The sequence below is a fragment of the Mustelus asterias genome, chromosome 15, assembly GCF_964213995.1.
Source record: "Mustelus asterias chromosome 15, sMusAst1.hap1.1, whole genome shotgun sequence".
Taxonomy (NCBI): Eukaryota; Metazoa; Chordata; class Chondrichthyes; order Carcharhiniformes; family Triakidae; genus Mustelus; species Mustelus asterias.
Genome location: NC_135815.1, coordinates 58,827,094 through 58,840,993, shown reverse-complemented (window position 1 = coordinate 58,840,993; position 13,900 = coordinate 58,827,094). Strand labels below are relative to the sequence as shown.

General features: G+C 42.6%; 1 protein-coding gene across 6 annotated transcripts in view; it reads right to left on the bottom strand.

The window, feature by feature from the left end:
• ipcef1 (interaction protein for cytohesin exchange factors 1) overlaps positions 1 to 13,900 on the bottom strand; it is a 138,006-nt gene that overhangs the window by 49,012 nt on the left and 75,094 nt on the right. For all 6 annotated transcript variants that reach the window (XM_078229950.1, XM_078229949.1, XM_078229948.1 and 3 more), the window contains 3 exons: positions 11,744 to 11,815; positions 1,517 to 1,584; positions 1,331 to 1,413 (listed from right to left, as the gene is read on the bottom strand). In XM_078229950.1, coding sequence (XP_078086076.1) covers positions 1,331 to 1,413; positions 1,517 to 1,584; positions 11,744 to 11,815 — 223 coding nt within the window. The remainder of the gene's footprint in view (positions 1 to 1,330; positions 1,414 to 1,516; positions 1,585 to 11,743; positions 11,816 to 13,900) is intronic.

Genomic DNA, 13,900 nt, shown 5'->3' with positions numbered 1-13,900 from the left:
CCTCGAGCCTGCTCCACCATTCAATAAGATCATGGCCGATCCATTTGTAACTTCAAACCCACATTCCTGCCTGTCCCTGATAACTTTTCACCCCCTTGTCAATCAAAAATGTATATAGCTCTGCCTTAAAAATATTCAGTCTCTGCTTCCACTGCCTTTTGAGAAACAGAGTTCCAGAGATTCTCAATCCTCTGAGAAAAAAAATTTCTCCTCATCTCTGTCTTAAATGAGTGAGCCCTTATTTTTAAAAAATAGATTCTCCGACAAGAGGAAACATTCAAACTGTCAATACACCTTAAGATTGTAAAGGCTTTGATCAAGTCACCTCTTACTCTCTAAACTCTAGTGGATACAAACCCAACCTGTCCAACATTTCCTCATAACACAACCCGTTGATTCCTAGTATTAGTCTAGTAAACCTTCTCTGTACTGCTTCTAATGCATTTACATCTTTCCGAAAATAAGGAGACCAATATTGTACACAATATTCCAGATGTGATCTCACCAACACCCTGTAACCTCCATACTTTGCCAATCAATTCCTCTCAAAATAAATTATATAATTCTACTAAATTTCCTAATTCCATGCTGTACCTGTATACCAGCCTTTTGTGACTCATACACTAGGACACCAAGATGCCTCTGCACCTCAGAGCCCTGTAATCTCTCACCATTTAGATAATATGCTTCTTTTTTATTCTTCCTGCCAAAATGGACAATTCCACATTTGCCCGCATTATACTCAATTTGCCAGATTTTTGCCCACTCACTTAACCTATGTCTTTTAGTTGCCTCTTTATATTCTCTTCACCAAGTTATCCAAAGCTCACTTCTCTCTTTTGTGTAGTTTCTTTCTCATCTCAGATAATATCATAGTGAGAAAGGATCTGGCCTCAGAGGATCACGGAGCAGAATCAGTATGGGTGGAAATTAGGAATAGCAAGAGTCAGAAAATACAGGTGGGAATAGTTGACAGGCCCTCTGTTATACTTTTGGACAGAGTATTGAACAAGAAATTATTGGAGCTTGTAACAAAGTCAATGTAATAATTGTGGGGGATTTTAATCTTCATATAGACTAGGACAATCAAATTGGGAAGAGTCACCGAGAAGGTGAGTATGCAGAATATTTTTCTGACAGTTTTCTGAAGCAACACAATGTAGAACAGACTCAGGCTAAAGCTATTTTACATCTAGTGTTGTGTAATGAAGCAAAACTAATTATCAATACCTTCGTAAAAGACCCATTGTGATAAACTAATACACTAAATCTAACCTGTACGCAGTGCTATGGTTCTTAACATGTTTGTGTTCTGTGAAACAACATTTACCTGCTGTACTTCTGGTTGTGATGGTAAGGCTGGCACCTCTGGTGGAACCTCCACATCTTCGTGCTCACTCTCACTCCAACATTCTGCAGCATGAAATAATTCACCATTGGCAGAAGATTAGGTTTGATGAAAATTAGCAATAGATAATGAGACATGCTTGACACTTCATTTCAACAAAATACATACCTTCAGGTTTTCCTTCTGAAGCTGGTGCGACATACTGAATAGCAGCTAAACCCATTTTATTAATCCACCTAAAAGATTAATGAGAATTATAGTTTGATATTGCACATATTCAATTATATTAATTAATATCAACGACAATGAATCCAGATATTTATCTTCCAAAATTCATTGTGAAACATACATAATCGCTTCTATCCAAGCCTTTGATCATGTTATTAAAAAGTGTTTGCAGTACAATTTTCATATGAACATATGAATTAGGAGGAGTAGACTGCTTGGCCCCTCGAGCCTGCTCCACTATTCAGTAAAATCATGGCTCATCTAATTTTAAGGTCAATTTCACATTCCTGCCTACCCCCAACAACCTTTCACCCCTTGCTTATCAAGAATCAATCTACCTCTGTCTTAAAGATATTGGAAGACTCTGCCTCAACCACATTGGAGGAAGAGAATTCCAAAGTCTCACAACCCTCACAGAATTATTTCCCTCTCATCTCTAGCTTAAATGGGTGACCCATTCTTCCTAAGCAGTGACACTCATTCTAGATTCTCCTGCAAGAGAAAACATCCTTACCACAACCACCCTGTTAATTCCCTTCAGGTTCTACCCAGCAGCTATAAGCCTAGCCTGTCCATCCTTTCTGCCTAAGGTAACCTGTCTATTCCAGCTATTAGTTTGGTAAACCTTTTCTGAGCCATTTCCAATGCATTTACATCTTTCCTCAAATAGGATGACCAATACAGTACACAGTACTCCAGATGTGGTCTTACTAGTGCCCTGTGTGGCTAAAACATAACCTTGTATTTATTTCCTCTTACAATAAACTATAACATTGTTAACTTTCCTAATTATTTGCTGCGCCATCCGCCAACCTTTTATGATCTATGCACTAGGACATCCAGATTCCTCTGTATCTCAGAGCTCTGCAATCTCGCGCCATTTAGATAATATGCTTCTTTTTTATTTGTCCTGCCAAAATGGACAACCTTACATTCTCCCACATTTTATTTCATTTGCCAGATCTTTACCCACTCACCCAACTTATCTATACCTTTTGTAGCATCCTTGTGTTCTCTTCACAACTTACTTTCCTACCTATCTTTGTGCATCGGCACATTTGGTATCCATACTTCATCTAAATCATTTATACAAATTGTAAACAGTTGAGGTCCCAGCAATGATCCCTGTGGCACGTAGGTTTCAGGTAAAGACAAGATTGGCAATCTGATGAAAGCTACAATTTGAAATGTTAACTCAGTTTTTCTCTTCACAGATGCTGCCAGACCTGGTGAGTATTTCCAGTATTTTCTGCTGTTATTATTAAAGACCAGATTGGTTTTGGTAGTTATGTTCGCAGTGCTGATAATCTTTGACAAGGCTGAATTACATAATAATGGTTCAGGTACCAGAAGTCTATTAGCATTCACACAACTACAAAGCTCTCAAGGCCAGGAGGAATGAAAGTACATACTACTTTTAGGTTGTTTTATAATTAGGTACTTCTACACTGAATTATTTAATCTTCAGTAAATTAATTCAGATCATAATCCCTCATCTTCCCCATTCCCAAGTGAAGGAGGACCCATTGCAAATACCCTTTATAGCAGGTCCCATTATTCCAAGCAGCAGGAAAGAAGTATAATTAAAGCCAGTCAAGAGACTGTTGGAACAATGGTGATATACAGCACAGTCATTAAGGGTTGGGTAGTTCAGTTGAGGGTTGGATAGCTCAGTTGGCTGGACGGCTAGTTTGTGATGTAGAGCGACACAAACAGCATGAGTTTAATTCCTGTACCAGCTGAGGATATTCATGTAGGTCCCACCTTCTCAAACTTGCCCCTCACCTGATCCTCAGGTTAAATCACCACCAGTCAGCCACCCTCTCAAAGGGGAGGGCAGCCTATGGTCATCTGGGACTATGGTGACTTTTACCTTGATGTAAAGTGGTGTGTGTGTAAAGGTGAGAAAGCAGATCATGGTCACCAAGTTAGAATGGACTGAATTGAAAAAAGAACAGCAAGAAGTCTCACAACACCAGGTTAACGTCCAACAAGTTTATTTGGTAACATGAGCTTTCGGAGCGCTGCCCGTTCATCAGGTGAGTGGAGAATTGTGTTCACAAACAGGGCATATAGAGGCACAGACTCAATTGCAAGATAATGGTTGGAATGCGAGCCTTAGCAGGTAATCAAGTCTTTACAGGTGCAGACAATGTGAGTGGAGAGAGGGCCAAGCACAGGTTAAAGAGGTGTGTATTGTCTCAAGCCAGGACAGTTAGTAAGATTTTGCAGGCCCAGGCAAGTCGCGGGGGTTACAGATAGTGTGACATGAACCCAAGATCCCGGTTGAGGCCGTCCTCGTGTGTGCAGGACTTGGCTATCAGTTTCTGCTCAGCGATTCTGCTTTGTCGTGCGTCTTGAAGGCCGCCTTGGAGAACGCTTACCCAAACATCAGAGGCTGAATGCCCTTGACTGCTGAAGTGTTCCCCGACAGGAAGGGAACACTCCTGCCTGGTGATTGTTGAGCGGTGTCCATTCATCCGTTGTTGTAGTGTCTGTATGGTCTCGCCAATGTACCATGACTCGGAATATCCTTTACTGCAGCGTATCAGGTAGATAATGTTGGCCGAGTCGCAAGAGTATGTACCGTGTACCTGGTGGATGGTGTTCTCACCTGAGATGATGGCATCCGTGTCGATGATCCGGCATGTCTTGCAGAGGTTGCTGTGGCAGGGTTGTGTGGTGTCGTGGTCACTGTTCTCCTGAAGGCTGGGTAGTGTGCTGCAAACAACAGTCTGTTTGAGGTTGTGCGGTTGTTTGAAGGCAAGTAGTGGGGGTGTGGGGATGGCTCTGGCGAGATGTTCATCTTCATCGATGACATGTTGAAGGCTCCGAAGAAAATGTTGTAGCTTCTCCGCTCCGGAGAAGTACTGGATGACAAAGGGTACTCTGTCCACTGTGTCCCGTGTTTCTCTTCTGAGGAGGTCGGTGAGGTTTGTCGCTGTGGGCGCGTCGGAACTGTCGATCGATGAGTCGAGCGCCATATCTTGTTCTTACGAGGGCATCTTTCAGCGTCTGTAGGTGTCCGTTGTGTTCTCTTCAGCTGAGCAGATCCTGTGTAGACGGAGGGCTTGTCCATAGGGGGTGACTTCTTAAACGTGTTTAGGGTGGAAGCTGGAGAAGTGGAGCATTGTGAGGTTATCTGTGGGCTTGCGGTACAGTGAAGTGCTGAGGTGACTGTCCTTGATGGAGATACATGTGTCCAAGAATGCAACCGATTCTGGAGAGTAGTCCATGGTGAGTCTGATGGTGGGATGGAACTTGTCGATGTCATCATATAGTTGTTTCAGTGATTGTTCACCATGAGTCCAAAGGAAGAAAATGTCATCGATGTATCTAGTGTATAGCATCGGTTGAAGGTCCTGTGCGGTGAAGAGGTCTTGTTCGAACCTGTGCATGAAGATGTTGGCATATTGAGGTGCGAATTTGGTCCCCATGGCTGTTCTGTGTGTCTGGATGAAGAACTGGTTGTTGAAGGTAAAGACGTTGTGGATCAGGATAAAGTGGATGATTGTAGAATTGTGTCTGGAGATCGGCAGTTGTCGTCATTGAGTACTAAGGCTGTTGCAGCAATGCCGCCGTCGTGGGGGATGCTGTAGAGTGCCGAGACATCCATTGTGATGAGGAGTTTTCCTGGTTCAACTGCTCCATGGGTGCTGAGTTTCTGTAAGAAGTCCATAGTGTGGTGACAAAAGCTGGGGGTTCCTTTTATGATGCCCTCGACTTGGCCGGAGAGGTTCTCACACAGGGTCCCATTGCCTGATATTATGGGACGGCCGGGTGTGTTGTCCTTTTGTATCTTCGGGAGGCAATAGAGATCTCCAATGCAGGGAGTACATGGGATGAGAGCATGGAGAGTGCTCTGAAGGTCCGGATCAAAGGTCTTGATCAGTCTGTTGAGTTGGCGGGTGTGTCCCTTGGTCGGATCTGCGGGTAACTGTCTGTAGTGTTCCTCGTTGTTCAGTTGTCGGTACACTTCTTTGCAGTAATCTGTTCTGTTCGGTATGACGGTGGCCCCTCCTTTGCTGGTTTGATGATAATGTTGTGGTTGATCTTGAGAGTGCGGGTGGCGCTGCGTTGTGCTTGGGTGACGTTCGGGGCTGATCTACTCAGATGAGGAGGAATGCAATGGACACCTACAGACGCTGAAAGATGCCCTTGTAAGAACAGGATATAGCGCTCGACTCATTGATCAACAGTTCCAACGCGCAACAGCGAAAAACCGCACCGACCTCCACAGAAGACAAACACGGGACATGGTGGACAGAGTATCCTTTGTCGTCCAATACTTCCCCGGAGCGGAGAAGCTACGACATCTTCTTTGGAGGCTTCAACATGTCATCGATGAAGACAAACATCTCACCAAGGCCATCCCCACATCCCCACTACTTGCCTTCAAACAACCGCGCAACCTGCGACAGACCATTGTTCGCAGCAAACTACCAGCATTCAAAGAACAGTGACCACAACACCACACAACCCTGCCACAGCAACCTCTGCAAGACGTGCCGGATCATTGACACAGATGCCATCATCTCACATGAGAACACCATCCACCAGGTACACAGTACATACTCTTGCAACTTGGCCAACATTATCTACCTGATACGCTGCAGTAAAGGATATTCCGAGGTATGGTAAATTGGCGAGATCATGCAGACGCTACGACAACGGATGAATGAACACTGCTCAACAATCACCAGGCAGGAGTGTTCCCTTCCTGTCGGGGAACACTTCAGCAGTCACGGGCATTCAGCCTCTGATGTTTGGGTAAGCGTTCTCCAAGGCGGCCTTCAAGACACGCGACAAAGCAGAATCGCCGAGCAGAAACTGATAGCCAAGTCCTGCACACATGAGGACGGCTTTAACCGGGATCTTGGGTTCATGTCACACTATCTGTATCCCCCGCGACTTGCCTGGGCTTGCAAAATCTTACTAACTGTCCTGGCTTGAGACAATTCACACCACTTTAACCTGAGGGCTTAATCCTCTCTCCACTCACATTGTCTGCACCTGTAAAGACTTGATTACCTATTAAGACTCGCTTGCAACCATTGTCTTATAATTGAGACTGTGTCTATATATGCCCTGTTTGTGAACACAGCTCCCACTCACCTGATGAAGGGGCAGCGCTCCGAAAGCTTGTGCTACCAAATAAACTTGTTGGACTTTAACCTGGTGTTGAGAGACTTCTGACTGTGCCTATCCCAGTCCAACGCTGGCATCTCCACATCTTGAAAAAAGAGGATGCTGTAAACACTCAATAGAGCAGGTAACATCTTTGGGAAGATGAACAAAATTAACACTTCATGAAGTTTTGTCACAAATGGAAAAAGCTAGGGAGTTTATAAGCAAATGCATTCAGACAAGGGCAAGGGAGGAAAGAACAGAAATTAAAGCCTGTGATAGGGTGGAGGGTAGAATTATTAAAATGACAGAGAATGACAGTATAATGCAAAACAGCTGGTAATGGGTCAAGTAAAAAAGAAGCAAAAGATGGGTTTGTAAATGGTGACAGCAACATACTTACCTGCATCTATTGTCTGGAAAAATTGGGAAGAGTTATGATCTAAAGTTGTTCAAATCAACATTGAGTCTAGAAGGCTGTAAAACACCGACTTTCAGAATACATCTTTCAAGGTGCTTTTCGTTGAGCTTAATTGCAACAGCGTCAAAGGCCGGGGTTAGCGATGTCAGAGTGGGAGTGGAGTGGAGTGGAGAATTATAATGGCAAGAAACCAGAAACTTTCATTGATTGTGGGCTGAATGGAAAGGTTCAACTAAGTGATCACACAAGTTGTGTCTGGTCACCCCCCTCCCCTCCTCCAAAAGAGAGACCATCTCAATGAGCAGCGAAAAGGGGAAGGCACCACGGAAAGAATGGATCAGAATGTCGCAGAAGGAACAGTCTTTTTGGGATGCTGAAAAGGGAGCAGAGGCAGCAATACGTTTGGTGGTAGCATTACACTGAAGGTAAATGTGAAGGCTGGTTTGTTGGATGGTAAGGACAAGGGGGACTCTCTTTGGAAGGGAAAAGTTGAAGAGACAGTGCAAGAAATGGAGTGGTGCTATGGACTCCATTAATCCCAATGGCCAGGAACCCTTGACTGAAGAAAAAGGAAGTCATACTGGTGTGGAAGGTGACATCACCAGGGTGGTTGTGTGAAGGAAATGGAGAAACTGGGTAAAGTCCCATGTGATTGCTGGCCTTGTCTTTCTAGGTGGCAGAGATCTCGGGTTTGGAAGGTACTGTTGAAGGGTTTTCGGTGAGTTGCTCCAATGCACTGTGTATAAGGTATATGCTGATGCCACTGTGTGCCAGTAATGGAGCGAATAATTGTATAAGAGTAGTGGATGGGATGCTGATCAAGCAGGCTGCATCATTCTGGATGTTATTGAGATCCTTGAGTATTGTTGGAGCTGCACTCATGCAGGCAGGTGGAGAATATTCAATCACATCCCTGATCTGTGCCTTGTACATGGTGGACAGACTTTGGGGAGTCAGGAGGTGAGTTACACTCCACAGGATTACTAACCTTTGAATTGCTATTGTAGCCACGTATTTATATGGCTAGTCCAGTTCAGTTTCTACATACAAACATACAAATTAGGAGGAGAAGGCAAGCCATTTGGCCATTCAAACCGGCTCTGCCATTTGATAAGATCATGGCTGACCTGATTGTGGCTGCAACACCACTTTCCTACCTACCTCTTAATCCCTTTGAACTCCTAGCGTGATGATTCTGTGACTCTAAGAAATGTATTTGAGTCATGTTTCTGTGCAGGATTTTTTAAGAGTGTTCTAACACTGGTGTCACTGGGTCTGTATTCGGCAGCCCTGCATCATTAATGCAGCAGCATAATTGCTCCTAATTGATAGAATGCTTGCTTTAATCTGGACTAATGTTGTTCTGCTGTTTTTAGTGTTTCCCCTGGGGTTTGCAGAGTAGGACTTGAATAGATCGATTGACAGAAAAATCATGTGACTGGGTGGAGCTGGGCTTACACAGAAAAATCAAGCCTAGATGTTGCTTGGAGTTGTTAGAGAGCAGTGTCTCTCTTTCTCTCTCTGGAGTTGGAGACTGGAATCTGTCAAAAAGTAAGTCTCTTTCCCTGAGATTCTGCTGCTTGGGGGTGGATCTTTCTCTGGAGCTGGTTGCATAAGAGTCAGAGGACAGGGATTTATGTTTATGGGGTACTGCTTACATTGGGACAACAGAGACAGCGAGCTGTTAAGAATTATAACTTGTCATGTTTAAGTATTTAAATCGGTAAAAGTTATGTTAATTCTTTTGTTATATTCCAACAGTGTTCTTAAATAAAATAAAAAAAATACGTTTTGATAAAAGCTTCCAAGTTGGTCAATTGAATCATACCTGGAGTGAAACACTTTATGCTCACCTTGTTGCCAAAATCAAAAGGAAAAGTTAGGGTCTAGTCTCACCTTGTAATATACCTTGAAGTTTCTGATCTGGTCCCTAATACCTGTTGGCCAAGAATGTGGTCAATACTAACTCCCAGGAGGTTGATAGTGGTGGATTCAATGATGGTGATGCATTTAAATGTCAAGAGGGAGATGGTTAGATTCTCTCTTTTTGAAGGTGGTCACTGTCTGGCATTCATGTGGCAGAAATGTTACCATTCCCATCTGTTGCCAACTGAACCAGACTGACACATAGTTTAAATTGTTTTTATTTATTATCAGCTCACCTATATCCCCATTATTCCAAACCATATGGAAGAACAGGAAGCAATAATTTGTAAAGGGGATCTGATTTAGTGTGGATAATCAAAACATGGCTTCACAGAGAGCAGAATTGCAGGATATAACACACAGGAAAAAAGTGAAGGAGTGAGAGGAGATAAAATATACGAAGAAAGCTAGCTAGTAATATAAAGATGGATATATTTAAATAAGAAAGCTGCTAACAAAGTGAGTGTTGATCTTATAGAAAGTGTGTCTGGGGAACTTGTAATGGAAAGTAAAGTTTTATGGCAGATAAATCAAGGAGGTATTTTTCATCTGCTTTCACTATAGAGGACACCACTAACATTGCAGAAATAGCTGTAAATCAGGAAATGGAAGGGAGGGAGAAACACAGGAAAATTACAATCACCAGGGAAGTTGTAATGAGCAAATTGTTGGGTCTGTGGGCTGCTTCCCGTTAGCTAGCTAATTTTCAATCCATGCCTTACACCATGAGCTTTTATTTTCCATAATTAACTTTTTGGCACCTAATCAAAAGCCTTCTGGAAATCCAAGTACAGTACATCCACCAATTTCCCCTTCATCCAGGATGAAGGGGATGGACTTCACTCTATGGTCTTGAAAGAAGGGTCTGATAAGATAGTTGATGCATTAGTTTTAATTTTGCAAAATTCCCAAGATTGGGGAAGGTTCCATTTGATTGGAAGATAGTAAATGTAGCTTCTTTATTCAAAATGGAGGGAGACAGAAAGCAGGAAACTACAAGCCAGTTAGCCTAATATCTGTTATAGGGAAAATGTTAGAAGTCATTATAAATGATATTATAGCAGAGCACTTGGCAAAGTTCAAGGCAATCAGGCAGAGTCAACATGGTTTTGTGAAAGGGAAATCATGTTTAACCAATTTATTGGAGTTCTTTGAAGGAGCGTTGTGTACTGTGGATGAAGGGGAAATTGGTGGATGTACTGTAATTAGATTTCCAGAAGGCTTTTGATCGGGTGCCACATCAAAGTTAATTATGGAAAATAAAAGCTCATGGTGTATGGCATGGATTGAAGATTAGCTAGCTAACAGGAAGCAGAGAGTTGGTTGAAATTGGTCCTTTTCTTGTTTCTCAGGAAATGAGTGGTGTGCCACAGGGATCAATGCTAGGGCCTCAACTTTTTACAATTTATATAAATAACTTGGATGAAGGGACTGAAGGCAGGATGCTAAATTTGCTGATGATAGAAAGATAGGTAGGTAGGAAAGTAAATTGTGAAGAGTATGTAAGGAGGTTACAAAGGGATACAGATATGCTAAGTGAGTGGGCAAAAAATTGGTAAATAAGCACAAATGTGAAATTGCCCATTTTGGCAGGAAGAATAAAATTTTTTATTATCTATATGGTGAGAGATTCCAGAGCTCTAAGGTGCAGAGGGGTCTGAGTGTCCTAGTGCATGGATCACAAAAGGTACAACAGGTAATTAGAAGAGCCATTGGAATGCTGTCGTTCATTGTGAGGAGAATTGATTACACAAGTAGAGAGGTTATGCTTCAGTTGTACAGGGTGTTGGTGAGGCCACATTTGGAATATAATGTACAGTATTGGTCTCCTGATTTGAGGAAAGATGTAAATGTGTTGGAAGCAGTTCAGAGAAGGTTTACTTGACTAGTACCAGAAATGAGCAAGTTGTCTTATGAGGAAAGGTTGGATACGTTTGTATCCACTAGAGTTTAGAAGAAGTGATTTGATCAAAACTTTTAAGATCCTGAGGAGTATTAACAGGATGAATATGGAGAGGATGTTTCCTCTTGTCAGAGAATTTAGAACTAGGAAGTCACTGTTTAAAACTAAGGGGCTGCTCCATTGAAGACAGATGAGGATAAATTATTTCTCTGAGGGTCGTGCGTGTCTGGAACTTTCTTCTTCGAAAGCAGAATCTTTGAATATTTTTAAGGCATCCAGGGGTTGATAGATTCTTGATTGACAAGGGAGTGCAAAGTTATTGGGGGAGGGGGGAAGTGGGGTTAAGGTTACAATCCGATCAGCCATGATCTTATTGAATGGCGGAAAGGGGCCAAGTGGCCTACTCCTGCTCCCAATTTTCATGTCTGTATGTAGTTAAAGATAACATAATTGCTGTGGAAAATTAGGATGTAACTAATAATATGATAAGACACATTTTCACTCATGTTGAAATCAAGTTTCACTGCCGTCTTCTCCTAATTCATTCTTTCCTACTACTTCTTAACCTCAAGGATATTCCATCCTATCTCCTGCTGTCTCTTGGTTTTTAAAAACACAAGATAGCATCATTTGACCACTACTTCCAGTTTTCCCTATTTTCTTCAGCCTTGTTGATATTCTTGACCCTTCAGCTTTCTTCCTCAATTCAAAACAAATGACCAAAACTGAAAAGTACATTTTTGCCATTTCTTAATAAACATATACCTTTGCCTCACCACCTGGCACTTACTTGTTCATGTCCTCAGCATTCTCGGCAGCAAAGTAGAAGTTCTTGAATTGTGGACGGCTGGCCTTTATCGCACTTGATTAAGAGAATAGAAAATTGATAATAAAGGGACAAACTTCAATTGATTAGAATCCTTCTCATCTTAATGTTGTACTTTAAAGCCAAAATGGTGATTTTTTTTTTCCCTTATTTGCTCACAACGACCAACGTATTAACAACTCTTGACATAGCTTTCAAAAACATGTAGATGAGGAAAGAATGTCTGTGATTCTACTGAAGTGGAGGTTTAGAGAATTTTTGAACATTACACTTCAAACGTCTGCATGAATATTTATAACATCTTTACAAGTCCTTTTACCGTTGAAATATTTGCCCTGAAGTAAGCTGATCTCACAGAATCCCTACAGTGCAGAAGGAGCCCATTCGGCCCATTGAGTCTTCACCAACCACAATCCTAACCAGGCCCTATTCCCGTAACCCCACATATTTACCCTGCTAATCCCCAACACTAGGTCAATTTAGCATAGCCAACCAACCTAATCTGCACATCTTTGGACTGTGGGAGGAAACCGGAGCACATGGAGGAAACCATGCAGACACGGGGAGAACGTATCAATTCCACATAGACAGTGACCTGAGGTCAGGATTGAATCCGGGTCTCTGGTGGTGTGAGACAGCAGTGCTAACCACTCTGCCACCATGCCTACCATAACTGATAATTCGCAGTTATCTAACTGTATTGCCACTGTTACTTTTTTCCTTCTCCTTCTCAATGTCATAGATTTACAGTCATTTATAGAACTGCTATTCAGCCCATGGAATCTTTACTAGCTCCATGGAGCAATTCCGTTCGCGCCATTTCCTATCTCTATCCCCGTAGCCCTGCAAGTAGATTTCCTTTAGATGCCCAGCATATTGTCATTTGAAATCACTGGTCTTCTCTGCTTCTACTGTTATTTGGACCAGGTGACTTATCTACTCTAAACTAGCCAGCCTTTCCAGCACCTCCTCCCTTTCAATTTTCACCCCATTCATTACCTCTACTATCTCTGCCTCTACTGATGTTTTGGCACATTCCTCTTCCTCAGTTAACTATAAGATATTCATTGTGCACTCTAACTTTGCCCTGAGCCACTGAAATGCCTATGCACACACATGTGCTGAAATTACCTCAGAGGTTTAAACTTCTGATGGGCCTGATTTCAGCTGCTCACATCTTTCCACAAATGCCCCTGACACAGAGCACAGTGTCAAAGGCTTCAGACAGAAAAGTGGGATTTAACTGCATACTTCCGCTGGAAATGTTACGCTAGTTAGTACCTGGTCTAACTCAGTGATTAGTCAGTATAACTGAAATGAACACTACAACTGAACCTGTCAATCATCCCTTACAGCACCTGACTAATCCTCATGACCTGCCCAACCCAAACAATCTACCCTGCCACAAATCTAACCCCCCAACCAGACTCTTTCCCTCAACTCCCCCATTCCAACTACAGCCACTTTTAAGCTTGGTTCCCAAGTTCTACTTTCTCAGGAGGCTAAGGAAATTCAGCATGACTCTCACCAATTTTTATCGATGCACCATAGAAAGCATCCTTTCCGGATGTATCACAGCTTGGTATGGCTCCTGCTCTGACCAAGAATACAAACTACAAAGGGTTGGTAACGTAGCCCAGACCATCATGCAAAGCAACCTCCCATCCATTGACTCCATCTACACTTCCCGCTGCCTCAAAAAGCAGCCAGCATAATCAAAGACACCCCAGACATATTCTCTTCCATCGGGAAAAAGATACAACAGTCTGAGGTCATGCACCAACCGATTCAAGAACAGCTGCTTCCCTGCTGCCATCAGGCTTTTCAATGGATCTATTATATATTAAGCTGATCTTTCTCTTCACCCTATCGGTAACTGTAACACTATATTCTGCACCCTCTCCTTTCCTTTTCCCCCATCTGCTCTATGAATGGTATGTTTATAAGTGCGCAACAAACAATACTTTTCACTGTATCCCGATACAGGCGATAATAAATCAAATTAAGTTCTAGTCTCTCTCTCAATATTCGAGAGACCCATGACCCTCAGTATCCATCCTGTCAAGTCCTCTCAGGATTTACTGTTTCAGTAAGATCCCCATTCAATCTTCGAAACCCAAC